Consider the following 18,951-nt stretch of genomic DNA (forward strand, 5'->3'; position numbering starts at 1 on the left):
AACCTCAGGAGTTTTCAGAATTAGATTTTTTTCATATGTAAATATGCAATATATATATTTATATATATATATGGGTATATAAATAATACCCATCAGGAACTTTGTTCCAAGTACCAGGTTGTGTTACTCCACACAGTGCAATTAAATGAGTGTTATGACTGCAAACCTTTTAGTAAAAATGCATTTTGAATAAATTTATGAAGCACATTAAAAAAAAGTTAGCAAAAGACCAAAAAAAAATCAAGTATCAGCTTTTTGGAATACCCATTCAAAATAAACAATAGCTTTTCACTTAATTCCTTTTATAAATATCAGTAACAGCATAATAATTTAGGGGCAACATTCAATGTGTTTCTTCATAACAAGTATTTCTAATTAACATTGCGTTCCTTCTTAAAAGCACACATATTCGTTAGAGCAGACAAACCCCCATGCAGCCCAAGGAAGCAGATGCAGACACCCATGCAGAAAGCACTTTGCAGGTGCAACACATCCTCACCTTGAGATTGGGTTTTGAAAGGAGTTTCAACAGTTCTCTGATCTCACTGCTCAGTGGCTTGCTCTGCAGTTCCTCAGCCAGCTGGGTGGGAGATGGAATCGACATAAAGACCATTAGCAAAGCGTTTTTTTTATCCGGTGCATCAGTGACAACCCAGTATCTATCTTGTTCAAGGTTATTACTTTCCAGCGTGTTCAAACAGAAGCCAGCATGAAGAAAAACACCATCAATCACTGCGCTTCTTTTTCTGGCCCTCGGTGGACCAGATTTAAGCCAGGCCTTTTGGCTCTGTTTAACACAAGTAATCATTTCTGGCAAGGGTGCAGCCAGATCACATTCTGATTTATAGTGATGGAGGCAAATCCCAGCACTTCATTTAAGTGAATGGTCCTTTGCGTGCAGACAAAGGACTGCTTGTAAAAATGACTGGATCAAACTTTGACACTGTCTATAAAAAACAGTTTCGAATGAGGTGGTGAAATCCACACTGCTTCCAAAAACCCACAGTAGCTGTGCTGTTTAGGACTGGAATAAGAAAGCAAAGTGCCCCTACAGTGCAAGCAATCTGAACCTTTTATTATGTTTACACATACACTGGAAGGAGCTTGTTAAATGTGAAGCGGGTTAATCATAATATAGTTTATAACAGGTCATCAGCAATTCAAGCTCCTAAAATGCACAAACTGTGCCCTAACAACAAGATCAGTAATTTATGTTTGGTTATACTACAAAATTGTGGTTTGGTGAACAATAGAGCAGCAGTCTAACTTTTAATCCCATGGCTATTTGGCTCATGTCTTGAGTTTTTCTTATCACGACATTCTCAACTAATTTGGACTCAAGAGGCATATTTTACTGCAGGATTTCAGACTTGAACTATTTTTCCAGAAGAAGGAAAAGCTAAAACATATTTTACAACACTGAACTTTAGTTTAAAATTCTGAAGCTACATCGCTTATAATCCAAAACGTGATTTCAGATAATCACTTATTTTCTTTGCATTAAATCAGTATCATAAAAATGTCTTAGAGAAAGATTGGTTATTTGCAGCAAGTAATTTTATTCATCTAGCCTAATTTTAAATTTGTACTTTCTATAAATTTTCAAGATAAATGGATAGAAGTATATTTTGCACAATATATATAACAGACAATTCTAGAAGCAATTATTGACATCAGACATGGTTCGAATACTTTTTTCTTAAACCTTCAATACATGGTCAACAGGACCGAAACAAAAATTCATCACCTGCAGTCCCGCAGCCTTTTAACTATAATTCATCAATTAAAATGTCCATCAAATACATCAGTGCTAATCTTAACAATATCTGTGTCTTAATACCGAAAGATTAGAAAACAGTCTCAGAGGAAAGGTCAGAATGAAATATTTTAGGCGCCTAAAGCCAAGTATTGAGGTAATGTGACTGCAATCTAGTCTGCATGTTCTATGGAAAAGCTCTGCAAGACAGAAAATAAATTGTGATAGGAATGACTGCAGGTATATGATACAGGTTCCCCTTGGTTCTCTTTTCATTCTTTAGCTTGTACTACTCATCACTAGACAATAAAATCTATTCATTTGTGTTTCATTGATGAAGACTAGTAATCACTGAGAAAGAACGACTGCTTCAGCACTTCTCTCTCAGATGAATTTTGTACAGGCATCTATTAAATTCAGCAGAACTGGTGTTTGCTTTGGTGGTGCAAACACAAATGCAGGCACGTAAGGTTTAGAATAGTGAGGAACAAAGAATATTTTGTTACTGCTTTAACAGACTTTTTTAAATTTAATAATTTAGAAAATAGAGATGAAATAAAGATTTGTTTTTACTCATATAATTTACAAGAATTTTCCAAATATTTCCATAGTCTTAAAAGCACATGTTAACACCTCATGACAGAAGAGGAGAAGGAAGGCAAAGATTGACAGAGAAGGAGGAAGACAAAGCCATGTTTCCAGATTAGCAAACAGATATCACCAGAGCTGCTTGTTTTGCTTCTAGCAGGTCTGGACTGGATTTTTATTTGTTGTTGTTGAAGTGCTGAGATTTGTGACAGCTACCAACAGTACAAACTACATGGAATACTTTGGGCACACTGATACCGTGCCAATCACCTCTTATGCCAAAGACTGCAGGAAAAGCTGTCAGAGAATCTCTTCCGTGACACTCTGTTGAGGGAACCATAACATTTCACCAAGCTCTTTATGAGCTGCCACTAGAGAGGGGGAAAACAAAGCAAGGAAGAAGGGCAGATGTGGAGTGAGGCTGGCGAGATGAGGAGCAGCAGGGCCTGGGGATTCAGAGCTTCTGGAGAAAGTTCTGAAACTTCTTTTGCCAGAACGGTCTTTCTAATAACCTAGAGGCCCTATTTGCCTTATATACCTAGACTGCCTGCAATGTTTAGAACATTTGCATGAAATCAAGTGCCCTATGTCAGACACTGCTGCTCCAAAATAAGAGGCAAACAGAATCTCCAATAGGAACTTCAGCCTAAATTCACTGGGGGTGAGAAGAGAGAAGGTATGGCAGCTAGGGATATAAAAATGTTTAGAAAAGAAGCCTTGCCACAACTTTTACCTCTAAAATTGCTTTAAAAAATAACACAAGAATAAAAACATGCTCCTTAAACAGCTTTTCGTTACGTTTTAAATCAAAGAAGGAAGCACTTGCTTGCTAATAAGAATACTTCCTTCTTTGTTTAACGATAGAACAGTTACTATCACTAGGAAAACAAAACATTAATTTCAAGCCTATTGAAATAAAAGTGTGTTTCACATCGCCAACGTGCTCTTACATCCCTGAAGCTGACAACTAGTCAGACAAATGTGCCAAAAATCGAATAGCACTTTAATCCTGCAACTCCTTGAGTTTTGGCGTTACAAAACCCACTGCATGTAAATTAACTTCCTCAAAGTTTGCTGATAACTATTGAAACACAGAAAATCTGTAGTGTGCTAGCCTGACTTCAGCTGCCAAAGGACATCCTGACTCTATGGGATGGTGACCATAAAACCAGCTGTTCAGCTACACATGAGCAAAAAATTAAGAACCAGCAAGAGGATCTTTAAAAAGAAGCTGTGCTTAAAAAGTAGGCAGATGTCTAGAGGCACTCATGTTCCAACATATGTACATTTTAAAAATACTACCATATATACATAATAATACCTTCATAGGGTTAAAAACCCTGACCTCTCTCAACTGAGGAGTGACAGAGTACTTTAATTTGGGGATTTCCAAAAGTATACATTTTAAATGGGGCTGAACAAAGAATGAGATTGCTCAGCATTTCTGAAAATATCAAGAACTAAGTTTTGCATCCAAAAATAAGAAATGATTCTTATTAAGAATTTTAGCCCAGAGATCCATAACACAAATGTTAACAAGGATTATTAATATGTCACCAAGAACTTAATGAAGAGTATTTCAACCAGCTTTCTAATTTTCAAAATTACTATCAACATTATTCAAAGCTACTTGAAGGTTAAAAAAATATTACTAATATATGCCTGATGTCAAAGCTAATGCATTATTATATTTGGTATGTTACAGGATATAGCTCTCCTCCTACTGAAACATGATTAAATTACACTAAATCCTTTTTTCGATAGACTTCAAATATATTTTATTTAGTTTTTCATTAAAACATTACCATTCTCAATTCACAACATCTAACCATTTGTAAAATTTAAAAATCAAAAGGTATTCCTTACATAAAAAGACAGTTAAGATTTTAAAACATCTATAAAGTATGTGAAGTTTCAAACATACTGTATTTGAAACAGATCCTAATACATATTGCCTTTTCCAAAAAACAACCTGAGATCATCAATTGCAACAACGATTTCTGGATTTCACCTAAACCACAGTTTATTAAACATTTCTCTATCCTGGCCTACCCCAGGTTCAGTCATAGTTTATACAGGTGTGTGCACAATTCATCTGAATCCTAGAATTAACCAAATAGCAAGAAATAGCAGCTTGGGTTTTTTCTTTAAAATAAAAATTATAGTAACAGGAAATTAACTACTCCATCAATGCTGACCACTTTTACAATTTATTTTTTGGTTATGAAGGTAATTTGGAAAGCTCCAATATCAATAAATCACTGCTGTACTTTTTCTTAAATAGTTTTTGATTTTTTTTTTAACAAGCCTCCTCCCTAGGCATTTCATATGCTTCATTTCTGTAGTATTATCTGTCATTTTTCATGTTCTGTCAGCAGTGCTGCTATCTCATTTGTCTTTATTTTTCCAAAGCATTCCTCTTGCCTGTGACTTTCTAAAAACACTAACAGTTGACAGCTTTTCCCCTCCCAGTACAGTTCCAACCTGTAATTTCTATTACGTAGTTAGCAAAGCAGAACAAGAGGCTATCTAGATGCAATGTTTTTGTAACAGGCAAGTGAATAAAAATCAAAGTAATATCAGCAATGAGCCCGGTGATGACAGCACCTTTGGAAACATTTGCAGCTTCTTATGATTTCAGCTCAGAGGATTACATTCATATGTTTGCACTACAAGGAGTTCTGCTTGCAGACAGTTTTTTGGGAGACTAGGTACCAGTGATCTCAGCAGGGGACACTTACATCATCTGCCAAGGCTGCTGCACCATGGAGTATGGGCACCGGATTCTGTTTTTCATAATAATGCAGTTTTTCATGAATCTGAAAGACAATAGCACAAAACGATTTGTATATTTAGCAGCACGAGAAATGGTACAAAATGACCCTGTTGAGCTAACTGATCTGTTGAGTGTCTGTAACTAAAGAAACATCCTTACAGTAACCTACAGGCAGCGATCGTGTAAATGTAATTCATCATCATCCTCTGTTGAAGTGCTAAGAATATGAAATCAGATGGAAAAAATGCTCAGCATGTAGACCAACCCACAGAAAAACTAAACATTTGTGATTTTTCTCTCCTCACGTTCTGTGTCCATATTTCTAACATATTGCTTTAAGTATCAATTACATTTTATATTGCTGCTGAAAACACAAAGCATAAAGTGTTTATCCCCAAGATGGATATAAAAAACCCTGTAAATTATGATTTATGAAGTGAAATAATAGCCTGCCACCCACATCTTGACAGACAGCTTGGTGGAGCGGCTGCCGTCATTAAAATAATTCAGAAACAAGGGCAAAGTAGTGCTAATATGAATTCCAACACATCTGAAAGAAAAAGGCAGCCCCTTCAGCAAGTTAAAGTCATTTAGGAGCATTTAAAGTTTTTAATGGGGAGTTATCAACATGAAAAATGCAGTGTGCTTTAGTTCTTCCAAAAGGGGGAAAGGATACACCATCATTTAAATATCCAGCCTCCTCCCTCCTCCACAAGTCATGCATTTCAAAATTTAGATTTTTCCAGTGTGAAAGCTTAAGAGCCAAAATATTTTAAAGCTTCTAACAAGTTTTTTAAAAGTTATTTCAGAAGGGCATAAAATAATACATTGAACATTCAATTTTATTTACATTATTTTCCTGAAAATACACAGATGTACAAATATTAATTAAAATTTAAAAAAAGAAGACAACAGTAGTCTGAACTGATGCAAAACAACTACTTTTTTCCCCGCTGCTCTCAAGGAGGCATGGACTCCAGATTGTTGGAGGAGTTGCAGAAGGAGCTAAATCTGGGACTTCTGTGCTTGGCAAGCAGGAGAACACGAGGTCTGGCAGAGGCTGCAGGGCTCAGGACTTGGCTGGGGAGCCCCTCACAACCCTGGGGTACGGGAACCCCAATGATAACCTACCCCTCCCCAGCACACTGCTGGGGAGGAACTGGATGGACACCAGGCAGCAAGGACAGCTGTAATGAGCAGCAAAACCAGTGGTCTTTGGACATTGAAAACGTCTGGGGTTGACTCAGTCGTATCTGTTGTGCACCAACTGTTTCCTCCAGCCTTCCCTCCTCTTCCACATTTGCTTTTCTCTGCTTACTTTTACCCCTGGCAGTACTCACTCCTCTCACTGCCCAGGACTCCCTCAGCCTTCTCCCCAGCCCTTTCTTTTGAATTTGATCTGAACTCCTAATAACCACACCCATAACAAGATAATGCCATGCCAATGACACTTGTGCTTGAAATTTTCCTGCCTCCTGCTGTGCGCCTCATAACACTTTCTATGTGCATGTCTGGTTTTACTCATTAAGACCACAGGTTCTTTGGCATAAAGGCCACATGACAGTTTGCTAATGTAACATGGCCTAGCAAGATCTAAGGTCAATTCCTTCATCGCTTCTGTAACCTTAGTAAGATTATTTCTGTACATGGCTGTTAAAGGATACCAAAGTTCTGAAACATCAAGGTGAAGCATGAAGACAACACAGTTGCTCAGTTGCTAAGTTGTAAAATGATTTGTTCTGAACAGCAAGTATTTGTACCTCACATGGAAACTAAATGCAAAGCACTATTATCTCCAGAACATGAGTCTGAATTTTACATAGCCTATGTAGACACTGTTTACTCAGCCAAGTAAGACTAATCCATACTGGATGTCACCAAAAGTGTAAGCGACTTGAAAACTTCATATTTCCAGCTCACAAAGTACTGAAACTAAACAAAACAAGGAGCTTCAGCTCCTGGAGTTTAGCAGGAATTTGTGATTTACTTAGACTGTGAACTTGAATAACTAAAACACATAATAAATCAAAAAGTCTCAAATCCATTATTTTTTTGATTGCTTCAGTCAACATCTATCCAGGCCGGGCTTCTGTTAACTCTGAGGTTAAAAGCAGCCACCTATGCTACCTTCTACTTTCTCAAAGAAGTAGAAGAGCTGCTGAAGCTGTTTTTACCCCAGACAACCTGCAGGTATCTTTCCCAGTGAAATTAAAAAAAGAGGGGACACCTCACCCCCGCCAACAAACAAAAAAATTGCTAAGACATTCTTGTGCAACTCATCTTTTAAAAAGTGTTATAAAATTGTAAATTCATATAACAAAAGAACAGAGCTTTAAGAGGAGGTACTGCAAAACTTTAACAACTTATCGGCTCTGCCTATAACCAGCAACAGGCTGAAACCAAATTTTTATTTTCCAAACAGTGGATATTGGAATTCAGCTAAGCATTTTCAAGGAAAGTCATTAAGGTTTTATTTGATGACGGAGGAGTTCTAGAGAATAACTGACACATAAATCTGGAGCAAACAACAGGAGCTAGTCAAGTAAGGAGGAAAATTTAACTATTATTACTAGACAGTTCTAGATATCAGATTTTGCTACATGAGGTTAGAAGTTTTATTGATTTACTGTACTGGCACTATGAGTGACTCCAGGGGTAAACATTACATGTTCTACAGTACCAGACACTGCAACCTCAGCATGCTTCCATTCGAGATGCAATACAGATGGTGTTGGCTGGTTTGGTTTGTGTTTTCTTTTTTTCAAAAAGCATCTGATCTGATTTAATATGGAGTATTTTGCCTTGTTTGCTAAATGAATCTAGGGGTTTTTTACCATATCTTTACACAGCAATATCTGTCTTCCATCTTTTTGTAATTTAAAGGAGTCACCTGAGAAAATTCAAAAAGCACTTGTCTGCACAAAGCTGCAAAACATGCAAAATACAAGGATTACCTTTCATATCAGCGTAAAATTATCATACGTATCATAAAAATGCTACTTCCTACTGCTCTCCTATGGATACTGCCTATCTCTAACTTCTGGGTAACTAATGTATTGATAATGTATGCAGCACATATAAAATGGCTTCCTGAATGCAGTAAGATTTGGTGCAATTCAACTGACAAAGTAAACATTTCAATGAGGCAAAAATGTATTTTCAGGGAACTGCTCTCCATGCATCTAAAAAAGTGTTCCAAGATGTTCTGGTCTGTAATTTTTCCCACAGATCACAGTAAGGCTGACTGACCGCTAGTTCCCCACATTGTATTTTTGGCCTTTTTTGAAGATGGGTACAGCACTTGCCTTTCCCTAGTCACCGGGGCCTGGGTCAGGTCATCTCTGTTGCCTTTTAAAGATGACAGAGTACACTTGCAAACTCACCTGATGGTCTCTGAATTTCCCAGACTTCAGGGTGATGAATGACTGCATTTATGACTACCGCCTTTAGAAAAAACTACCATGTACAGAGCCAAAAGTTTTGGCAACTTCTCCACACGCTTTCTTTCAGCTGTTTTCCCGAATCTGATATTCGTAAATCATGCTAATACATGCACAACTAGCATTATATTTCCAAAATTCAGTTCTTAGACAAGCAGAATCTGAAATGGAAATATCTAGATTAAGTGACCTCATTGATGAAAATAAAGACAGTGTAAGCTAGTCAAACACAGAATTGAAAAGCAAAACAGGACAACATGGTGCAAGTACTTTCCCCCTTTACAAATCTCATTCAATTAAATTAAGCTGTATCAGAAATTAAAAATACCCTGTAACACTTTGAGAGAAGTATGAAAGTGCATTTAAAATAGAAGAGAGTATTTACCTATTGAAGATAAAACATTTAATATTTGCAACCATTTGTTTGAGCCCCATTTAAGAATTCTATTTAATACAAATGGCAAATTTATCTTGTATTCTGTGGTTATACCCAGTGTCTAGCAACTTTAATACTATTGCCTTCTCTCTAGTAAAAACCTGTGGAATATATGGAAAATTGTGGACTGTATCATCATTAAAAAATAGAAAATACAGTACGTCTGTTTTAATTTCTTCTGACATTTAAGTGTAAAGTTTGAACCCTGCAAATCTTTTCACAGATGAGACTGAGTCTCCTAAAGCAAGAGTTATGTACCTTAAATAAAACATATAAAGCTGTTCTGCTGAACAAATGACTAAGTTGCTGGGGTTTTGGTTTTTGCTTTTTTTAATTTTATTTTTTGATGACTATTTATCCTTTTCACTGTAGGGTACTTTGGGCAGACTTATGAGGTTCTGCAAAAACTGACAATCTACTGTGACGATATGCCCCAAGAGGGAAAAATAATCATTTGCAAATTTATACAATTTTTGGCACATTTGTAGGCAGGGGAAATTGTTTCTGGATTTTCCCAGAGAGACTGAATTAAGCTTTCTATAACAAAGTGCAGCAGAAATACATTTTCTGCAGTGTCCCCAGCCTGGACTATTTCAAAACCTACAGGGAGCTTTCTGAGTCAGAAAAAACAAATATCTTAAGCAAAGAATCCTACAAAATAAGTGTAATTTCTCCTTTTAGCTTTCTTAATTTCCAGGTACATATGATCTCATATGGCTGGAAACTACACAGGGGAAGGGGATAAGCACATACACAGAATAATACCACCAGTTTCCAACAGCCCAGCTCCTTCTGAGGAGGCATCCCCTTAATACAAGAATAACTTTATTGGAGTTTAGTGGACTCTGGTACAGTTGTGCAAGCAGGACTTTTCTGAAAGGCTCTACAGAACAACACTACACACTACATACCTGGCTTCAGAAAGGGTAGGTTTTATCAATATTACAGTCCAAGATTTGTTAGCAATATTTTAGAAAGTTCTCCACCTATAACGTTTCTGGAAAATTTAAGACGTAACTCCAAAATGGACTATTTTCATCATAAGATGATAGAAGAGAATAGACTATTTCAGTCGGAAGGGACCTACCTGGTGTGGGTATGATTTTACTGGATGAGATAACTCTCAGTATGGAGATAAGGTACCTGCAAAATTTGGCTAACTACATGCATGCATGAAAACATGCACCACCATCTTAGCTTCATGCAACAGAACAATTGGCACCGAGGACCTAATCACCACACCATATACATTTCTGGGGTTTTACTCTGGACTAGCCCAGCCTAGCCTCCTCTGCTAAATACCCATTAGCAGCTAATCTCCTTGTTTAGTTTCAGCAGAAAGGAATCCATCTCATGTACTGGACTGCTGATGCTTGCTGATGCAAACCAAAGCAGCACAAGTTGAGAAGATGAGAAATTGCTTTTAAAAAAATGCATTCCTTATCCGAACTAGAATGCCAATATAAATACACATACAAAGCACCAAGACATGCCTAGAAGACAGGCATTGAGTATGTTGTAGAAAGTCCGTAACAGTAGACAGAACATCTCCCCTGCTCTTTTCATTATATTCTTCATAACGTATCAACAAGTGCGTCTGAAATCAAAGCACTGAAAAGCCATGCAGCTTCTGTATATATTGGCTTATACACTTACACAGATGCATAACAGAAGACCCTCTTTATAAGGACAACCTGTTAACTGCCCATCAAGGTTTCAGGTTCAAGCACCATTTGCAAAAAAGTCTTTCATTCCACTACTGGCACCACAAACTGGGGAGATGCTACTACAAAGAGGACCATGTTTACATTAAGAAGCCAAAACAGATGAAGAGTGTCCTGCATCTGTAATATCTGGAGCAAGAGAAATCATTCCAAGGCACTCATGACTGCAAAGGACACATTTATGAATAGTCCCAACATTTAAACAGTGAGATTTCAAGATGAGAATTAGGGTCTTCAAATGAAAACTAATGGTACTACCTTAACTCTGGGATTTTGACAGTGTTCACTCCCTAAATTGTCCAACAACTTTGAGTCTAGGTAAAACAAAGTACTTAGAAGGAAAAAAGAAACAATGGGCTACAGTGAAAGAAATTAAAATAATGATAAAAGCCTTCACAAACTATAATTGCATACCATAATCCCTGCTGAAAAAGTATGCATATTTTGCTTGATATAGAGTTTTAATTAAAAGATTAATTCCCTCCTTTTCTCCTCCCAGAACCCTGCTGTATCAGATGAAAGGAATCAAAATAATTAGCCAATTTTTTGCTTTATTTTCATCAATTAGAGGATGTCTGTAAGGCTATTTACACAGCACAAATACATGGACTGAATGCAAAACTAGTCTTTTGTTGCCAAACCCTCCTATAGTACTTACCATTGCAGCTTTGGTATGCTAATGAACTTAAATATATGAACAACTCTGCAATAATATACCATAATGAACACATGAGGTGGAGGAAAACTGAGCAGCAAATCAAATGCCAAATCATTTCAAGTACCCAGTGCAACGTCTTGAAAACTGACATTCTTAGAACATGTACAGCCTTTAAATCACATTCTATTCAGGCCAATTGACTTGAATTGCAGTTAGGGGCATGGAATATTGCTAAGAATTTAGCATTATGTATTTTAGAAAAGACAAACAAAATAAAAATGCATAAATCATACTCAAAGTTCGCAAAGAGAATTTCATTCTAGAAAGTGATATTAAATTGCCTCAAATATAAATTAAGTGATTGCACAGTGCAGAAAAGCTTTTAAGAGAATGTTACAATTATCAAAGCAAGCCTCTAAAGACATAAAAACAGATATTCAGATACCTCGATTCTGGCCCAATTTTCCACAGCAAAAAGTTTTATCATAACAAATGAGCAATTCTCTCTTTTAAGACCTTGTTCCAAGGAGCAGAAGCATTAAGTTCATAAGAATTCAAAAGCAGGCTAATGGCATGGAAATATTTCTGCCTAAACAGTTAAGCGTCAGTAGTCAAAAGTCATTCAGAACAACATTAGACAACCTTAACAAAAGAACTAAAAACTTGCACTATAATAAAAGAATCATAAGCTTCTTTATTACTATAGCATGAAATCATCTTTAAAAAAAATCAGAAAGCCTACAGATTGTCTGATATAAACTGTTGCACCGGGCTTGGCTGGGAGGGAGCTCATTGTCTTCAGAGCAGCCCCTATGGTGCTGTGCTGTAGATCTTTAACCAAAACAGTGTTGATGATACACCAGTGCTTCAGCTATTACTGAGCAGTGCTTGTACATCATCAAGGGTTTCTCTGTTCTCGCTTTGCATCCCCAGCAACCAGCCTGCAGGTGGCCAAGAGTCTGGGAAGGGACACAGCTGGGACAGCTGACCCCAAATGACCAAAGAGATATTCCATACCGTATAACATCATGTTTTTCCAAAGCAGCCATTGCTTGAGGACTGGATGGCCATCAGTTGGCTGGTGGTGAGTGATTGCTTTTGCATCACTTGTTTCCACACCCTGTAAACAGCTAGAAGGGAATAACCAACAAGAAGTCTAAATTTTTTAACGGAAAACCAAAACCACAGACTCCTCAGCTTGAGTCTTATCCCATCTGCTGCTAAAGGGTGTTTTCTTTCTGGGGGCAAGGAAGAGAGTTATAACTGTAAACATTCATACAGTTGAAATACTTTGAGAAAGGAGGTGTTTCTAGCCCTGATAAAACTTGGTAACTAGTTCATTTAGCACTCCTGTAAGTAAAAAGCTCATTCATAGAAATTAAATTAGGCCCAAGAGCAAACTTGGGATTTTGTTAATTCCTGTCATCTTAAAACATTATGTCCATTGAAGATTAAACCCACTCATGTCAATACTGCAGGGAACATTCCAGGTATCACAGGAAAGGAGCCTGAAGTCCATTATTTGAAAATAGCCAAGAAATAAACATGCATATTGAGACCAAAGTGCTCTGAGATTATAAAAAACTTTGAAGTTGTGTTAAAAGAACACAAACCAGGCTCCAAGCATAGAATCATAGCATGGTTTGGGTTGGAAGGGACCTTTAAAGATCACCTAGTCCAACCCCCCTGCCATGGACAGAGATATCATTCACTACAGCAGGTTGCTCAAAGTCCCATCCAACCTGACATTGAACACTTCCAATGATGGGGCATCCACAACTTCTCTGGGCAACCTGTGCCAGTGTCTCACAACCCCCATTGTAAAAAATTTCTTCCTCATGTTAAATCTAAGTCTACGCTAGCATCTGTTCAGCCCTTAAAGATAAGGTTGCTAAGATTCCAGGATTCTGCTGAATTCACTTTTAAAGTGTCCTTTACCCAAGGTTCAGAAGGACCTATATTCAAAACAGAACTCCTTCAGAATTTTCTAATTGCATTGCAATTTCAAAAATAAATTTTCAGAACTGTATGCACTATTACAGTAATTTTCTAAGTTATAAAATGTGGTAATAGAGTTATATTAGATCATATTTAAAGACATTTTTCTTGTCAGGTTACATTTTGTAAAAATTATACAATGGTGTGTTACCTGCAGATCTACAAAATTTTTGGACATTATTTTAAATCAGGTGCTATCAATGCAAATCAGCAGCACTGCCTGGAGGGGCCACAGCTTCAACTTACACTCTCAACAAGCACTTGCTGCTTGAACTTTGATTCAGCAAGAACTTGGATTATGGAGTGCTGATAAGTGTGACAGAGTTGTTACAGCAGAAATTCCCAGTTAACAGTAATGGCAAGTATCATGTGATTATTATGAATTAGATTGTTAAAGCCAATAAAAGAAGCACAGCATGCTAGAAATGAAAGAAAGCAAGCTTGTGGGGAAAGAAGGCAGCTTTTCTCAACTGGCAAAATCAAATGGTATATTAATTTTGTTAAGGACAAAAAAGAGCCTTGCCAAAATTTCAGATCATGTTAGTTATTAGCCATTCTAACCAAATAACTAGTTTTTATTGTCTAGCCAGAAATTGCAAGACAGAAAAAAATGCCTGTGCACACTGTAGTAAATTGTATGGTAAAATCCTATTCTCCATGTTGTTTGTTTTTTTTAGTTAACCTGTGGTTTGAGTTTCCTCCTCAACCATTTAACACTGTGCCTCATTACCTCATTCATCTGTCCCTCACCCTTGATCAACCTTGATCAGGAGGGCACATCTGAGGAAGATGATCACAACAGAGAAAATGCAATGCTTCAGGATGAGGCAGGAAGAACACCTGCACTCCAGGGTTTACGTGAGGCAGTCTTAGAGATGAAGCACTTCCGAGACTAGTCTGACAAGGTCAGAAAGGCACTGCCAGATTTGATTTTGTCTTAAAGAGATCTAATCAAAGTCTCAGGCCTGTAAGGACGCACCTCTTGATTTTTATTGTAAAATGAAAACGCATCTCTTCCACTCTTTCTTTATTGAGAAAATCAAGACAGACGTTAAGCGAGCCGTTGATTATTCTGGTGATCCTGCTCTTGCTTCTCTGTGCCATATACAGTGTCCCTGTGTACTTAAATTATATGTATTTCTACATGCACCTCCCCATCACATTACTATTTTATTGGAAAAAGCACTTCATTACCTGTTAAGTACCTTGCTATTGACACTTTTAACAAACACATCCTTCATGACCAGTGGGGCATGCCTTAGATCTACGTCTTATAATATTTATAATTTCAGAATTCCCTGTTTTCATTCTAGTGTCACTGAAGCATATGAAAGAGGACTACTAAATGCATCCATTATGCTCATATACCATACCTTCTCCTTAGCTCAAAAGCAAAGAGATGAGAGACATTAAAATCAAATTAATACAAATTAAATTCACTGGGAACATTTTAGAGCAACAGCTATAGAATCAATGTTCCTAATCTGGAGAGCACATTGTAAGCAAGCAGTTGTTCACTTGTCAATAAAATTTAAATGCAGAAAAAATACGCTTGACAGGGAGGACTGGTGAGGTTGGTTTTATCATCCATTTTGAGAAGAGACAGGAACAGATAGGAAAGGAAAGTTGTGAGTGCAGTTAAGTGTTGTGGGATTAGTGGCACAGAAGTTCAGCAGTAAAATTTAGTCCAGTTGTAGTAATTTTAAAACAAAGGTTCTGAGGTATGAGCCTGTTATAATGTAGTGAGCAACCAATTTCCTGCTTCACCACCACCTTCCTGAATGAAAGTCCATCCATTCTCTATTTGTAAAATGGAAAAGTAATATTTCCTTGCTTAACATGGGGTTAAATGCAAGACCAGGTAAGTACCTTGAAAATAGTGTGCCACATATTTAAATTCATTTGGGTGCTGTGGAACTTGCTGGGGTAGTTGATGAAGACCAGACACTTTCATCAGGAAGAAAGGAACAGATGTATCCTGAAGGTTTTGGTTAATGTGGAAACATGATGAACACAACCTCTCTATATGCACTTATAGAAACTGAAGGGAACATTTTGAGAAAATTACAGAGGCCATACACACAATGGCAACACCCCATCCAACCCCTTCTGCCCATAGCCAAGTAACCAGAGATAACTTCTGTAGATTTCTAATGATACAAAATGCTCCAGGTAAGGCTTGCTAATGAAACTGTATTCCACCAACAGTTCTTTGTGGCAGCTCCTTAGGGGTGTGAGCAGAGAAAGTACCATGCACAGAACAGGCAGGGCACCTCAACACAGCAGGAGCCAAGCGTCCCTGCAACATGCAGAATCAAACCACTGCTGTACAGACCAACAGTATCGCCGAGCGCCTGCAAGGCAGCACCTTCTAACCTGGCTTCCAGCCCTTCTTGAGATCCTACAGCCATAGGAGCGAGCAGAAGCCTTGCACTGGACTTGTGTTTTGCTGTAAGTTGATTTTCTGACTTCTCATCTGATCCTGGAGATTAAATTTTTTGCTTTGTCTTTGTGATGGCCTCTTCAACATGAAAACTTAGATACTTCTGCAGTCACTTTTAACCTAAACCCAAACTCTTTCAATCTTCCCCCATGGATCATGTCTTGCAGCCCTCTCATTGTTCTAACTACTCTCCTCTGCAATTTCTACAGTCTACTTAATTAGTGGCCTTACCTGCCATCTGCCTATGATCAATACATTTTTCCTTAACTACTGATAATCCACAGCATGCCATCTAGCTTTCATACAGTTGATAATTATTATTCAAGTAGGATCCTTAAACTACCATAAGATTAAAAGAGCAATTAATGAAATGTTAATTTCCTTATTCATTCCCATTTGCAGAGTACTCTAACATGCTTGTTTGTGATTTTAACTCCTTTATAGCTTACACCTTGTGAGATGCTGCCCTTTATCTTCCTTTACTTTTCAAATCTTTTTTTAAGTTATATTTTGATACCTCAGAGGTTTATTTTATTTAATCTATATCACAAAGAGAAAGAACTCAAGAACAAGAAAATTTTGGTCTGAATGAATATAAAAGCATATGGTAATAAGACTAATGTATTAGCTATTTTATTTTTGCAATGTTAAGCAAAACAGATTAAATACTGGCTACAACCCCAGTTATCCCTTGCAGAGTTTCTTAAAATGTTTATTTTTCTGTAAGAAACACTTTTCACTTTGAATTCATTGTTCCTTATACAATAAAATAAAGCTTCCATTATATGAGATTTCACAGACTTCATTCAAATGTGCTTTTTTTTGTCAGTAATAAGGAAAGGTTTTGATGACTTTGCTTATAGGAAGAGGGTCCCTAGGTAGACAGAGGAAGTTCAGACCGAAGCCAAACAAGTTGCACTTGCTCCAAAATAAATTTCCCTGCCCCTTTAGAGCCAAACAGCCTACATGGCTACTGTATACAGTATTTTCAGCATTGTTTTCCTGTACTTTTAACCCCATTTCCAAAGGAAGGAGCATCAGAACAATTCCAAATTTGAATAAAGCCACTCTCTTGTGTGAGCTAAGGACATGAAGTCCTTGAACAGAAAGAACAGAACATCAAACTTTTTCTCCTTTGAAACAAGCAGTCTTCAAACTGGAGTCCCTGGATGCTTAAAGATCCTTACAATTTAATGCACTACCCTTCACAAATGCATTTTCAAGTAAAACAAAATCTGAGCTGTAAACCCATCAACCCTCAGTCTGAATTGTACCAGTCTGAATTTGCTAAAATAAAAGTATAGCAATTCTTTTCTCCCAAAGCATCCAGTGACCTATATAAAAACACCTCTTCTGAGGAGCTGGGGGTACTGGTGGACAAAAAGCTGGACATGAGCCAACAAAGTGCGCTTGCAGCCCAGAAGGCCAACCATATCCTGAGCTGCATCAAAAGCAGCGTGGCCAGCAGGTCAAGGGAGGTGACTCTGCCCCTCTGCTCTGCTCCGGTGAGAGCCCACGTTGACTGCTGTGTCCAGCTCTGCAGCCCCCAACACAGAACGGACATGGACCTGTTGGAACAGGGCCAAAGGAGGGCCACAAAAATGATCTGAGGGCTGGAGCTCCTCTCCTGCAAGGAGAGTTGGGGTTACTCAGCCTGGAGAAGAGAAGGCTGCGGGGAGACCTTATAGCGGCCTTCCAGTACGTAAAGGGGGACTACAGGAGGGATTGGGGCAACCTCTTTAGCAAGGTCTGTTGTGACAGGACAAGGGGAAATGGTTTTAAACTAAAGGAGGGTAGATTTAGACTGGATATAAGGAAAACATTTTTTACTATGAGGGTGGTGAAACACTGGCACAGGTTGCCCAGAGAGGTGGATTGATGCCCCATCTCTAGAAACATTCCAGGTCAGATAGGACAGGGCTCTGAGCAACCTGACCTAGCTGAGGATGTCCCTGCTCACTGCAGGGGTGTTGGACTAGATGACCCCTAAAGGTCCCTTCCAACCTAAACCAATCTATGATTCTGTATCTTAAATTTGGTAAACGTTTGAGGAAAAATTTCAGGTGAGCAATACTGAACTCAGGATTCCTGATAAAGTGCTCTTTTCAGTTTAAGGCTCCTCACACTTCTGTCTGTATACTCCCACTCAGTAGTAATCTTTGCCTGCCCATCCCCCGTATTATTATCTCAACAAACACCAGTTGTTGAACAAAGCATTCAGATTTAAATGAAAAAGAGAATTTGGGGTCTTTATTTCTCTCTCTTCCTTTCATCAAAACAATAAGGATTCATCATTCACAACACAACAGACCTAATCTTTTATTAAAGACAAATTTAATCTCTCTTTCTCATCATAATTTAAGTTTCTATGTTCATGCTTTATAAGTTACCTGAAGAAATACCTCCGTGCAGTACTGCAGAGAAAGCAAATTGATCACACATACAACAAAGCTTTCAAAGTCTCATATAAAGAGTACAGTTTAAAACTGTAACAATACTCAGGATTATGACACCATTTTTTATCCAAAGATTTCAGAGCATGTTACCAAAGGAACTAAGCATCAATTTCCTTATCATTAAAAGGAAGACAAGGACTAATCATGGACACAAAATGTACTTAATTTTCAAACCAGTACTACTAAAATGACTTCTAATCAGAAGAAAAAAAAAAAAAACTAACACCTTAAATTTTTTGGTCTTCCAAATACTGATAGTGAGATACCGATAACAATTGCAATATTTTCCTGATATAATCATCATATAAACAACATGTCTTTCTAAATAACTTTTAAAATATACTTTTACTTAAAGAAGACTTCATGTAAGGAAGAAAGGAATTGCAACTCCCACTGAAGCCCTTCAGTTTTGAGAAACAGCACTCAGTAAAGCTGCACAATTGTAATTAAATACAGATGGAAATAATCCTTACTGCAATGATCAAAACAGCTGATGTTTTTACAATGGTTCCAAAACAAAACTTGAGGAAAAACTTATTTCTTTCAAGACACTAATGAACTTAGATCAGAAAAAAAAAAAATATATATATATAAACATGTAAAAATGAACTTCTTTCTTTTTTCTTTAAGGAACTCTTCAATTTTTCCCCACTTAAATACTCTGTTGATACTTCCT

At 37.5% G+C, this 18,951-nt stretch overlaps 1 protein-coding gene across 4 annotated transcripts in view; it reads right to left on the reverse strand.

Moving 5' to 3' along the window:
• The window catches only part of MPP7 (MAGUK p55 scaffold protein 7), a 158,210-nt gene that overhangs the window by 66,622 nt on the left and 72,637 nt on the right, over positions 1–18,951 (reverse strand). For all 4 annotated transcript variants that reach the window (XM_064444870.1, XM_064444867.1, XM_064444869.1 and 1 more), the window contains exons 4-5: positions 5,086–5,163; positions 500–580 (exon numbers count right to left, since the gene is read on the reverse strand). In XM_064444870.1, the coding sequence (XP_064300940.1) occupies positions 500–580; positions 5,086–5,163 (159 nt within the window). The remainder of the gene's footprint in view (positions 1–499; positions 581–5,085; positions 5,164–18,951) is intronic.

The sequence above is a fragment of the Phalacrocorax carbo genome, chromosome 2, assembly GCF_963921805.1.
Source record: "Phalacrocorax carbo chromosome 2, bPhaCar2.1, whole genome shotgun sequence".
Taxonomy (NCBI): domain Eukaryota; kingdom Metazoa; phylum Chordata; class Aves; order Suliformes; family Phalacrocoracidae; genus Phalacrocorax; species Phalacrocorax carbo.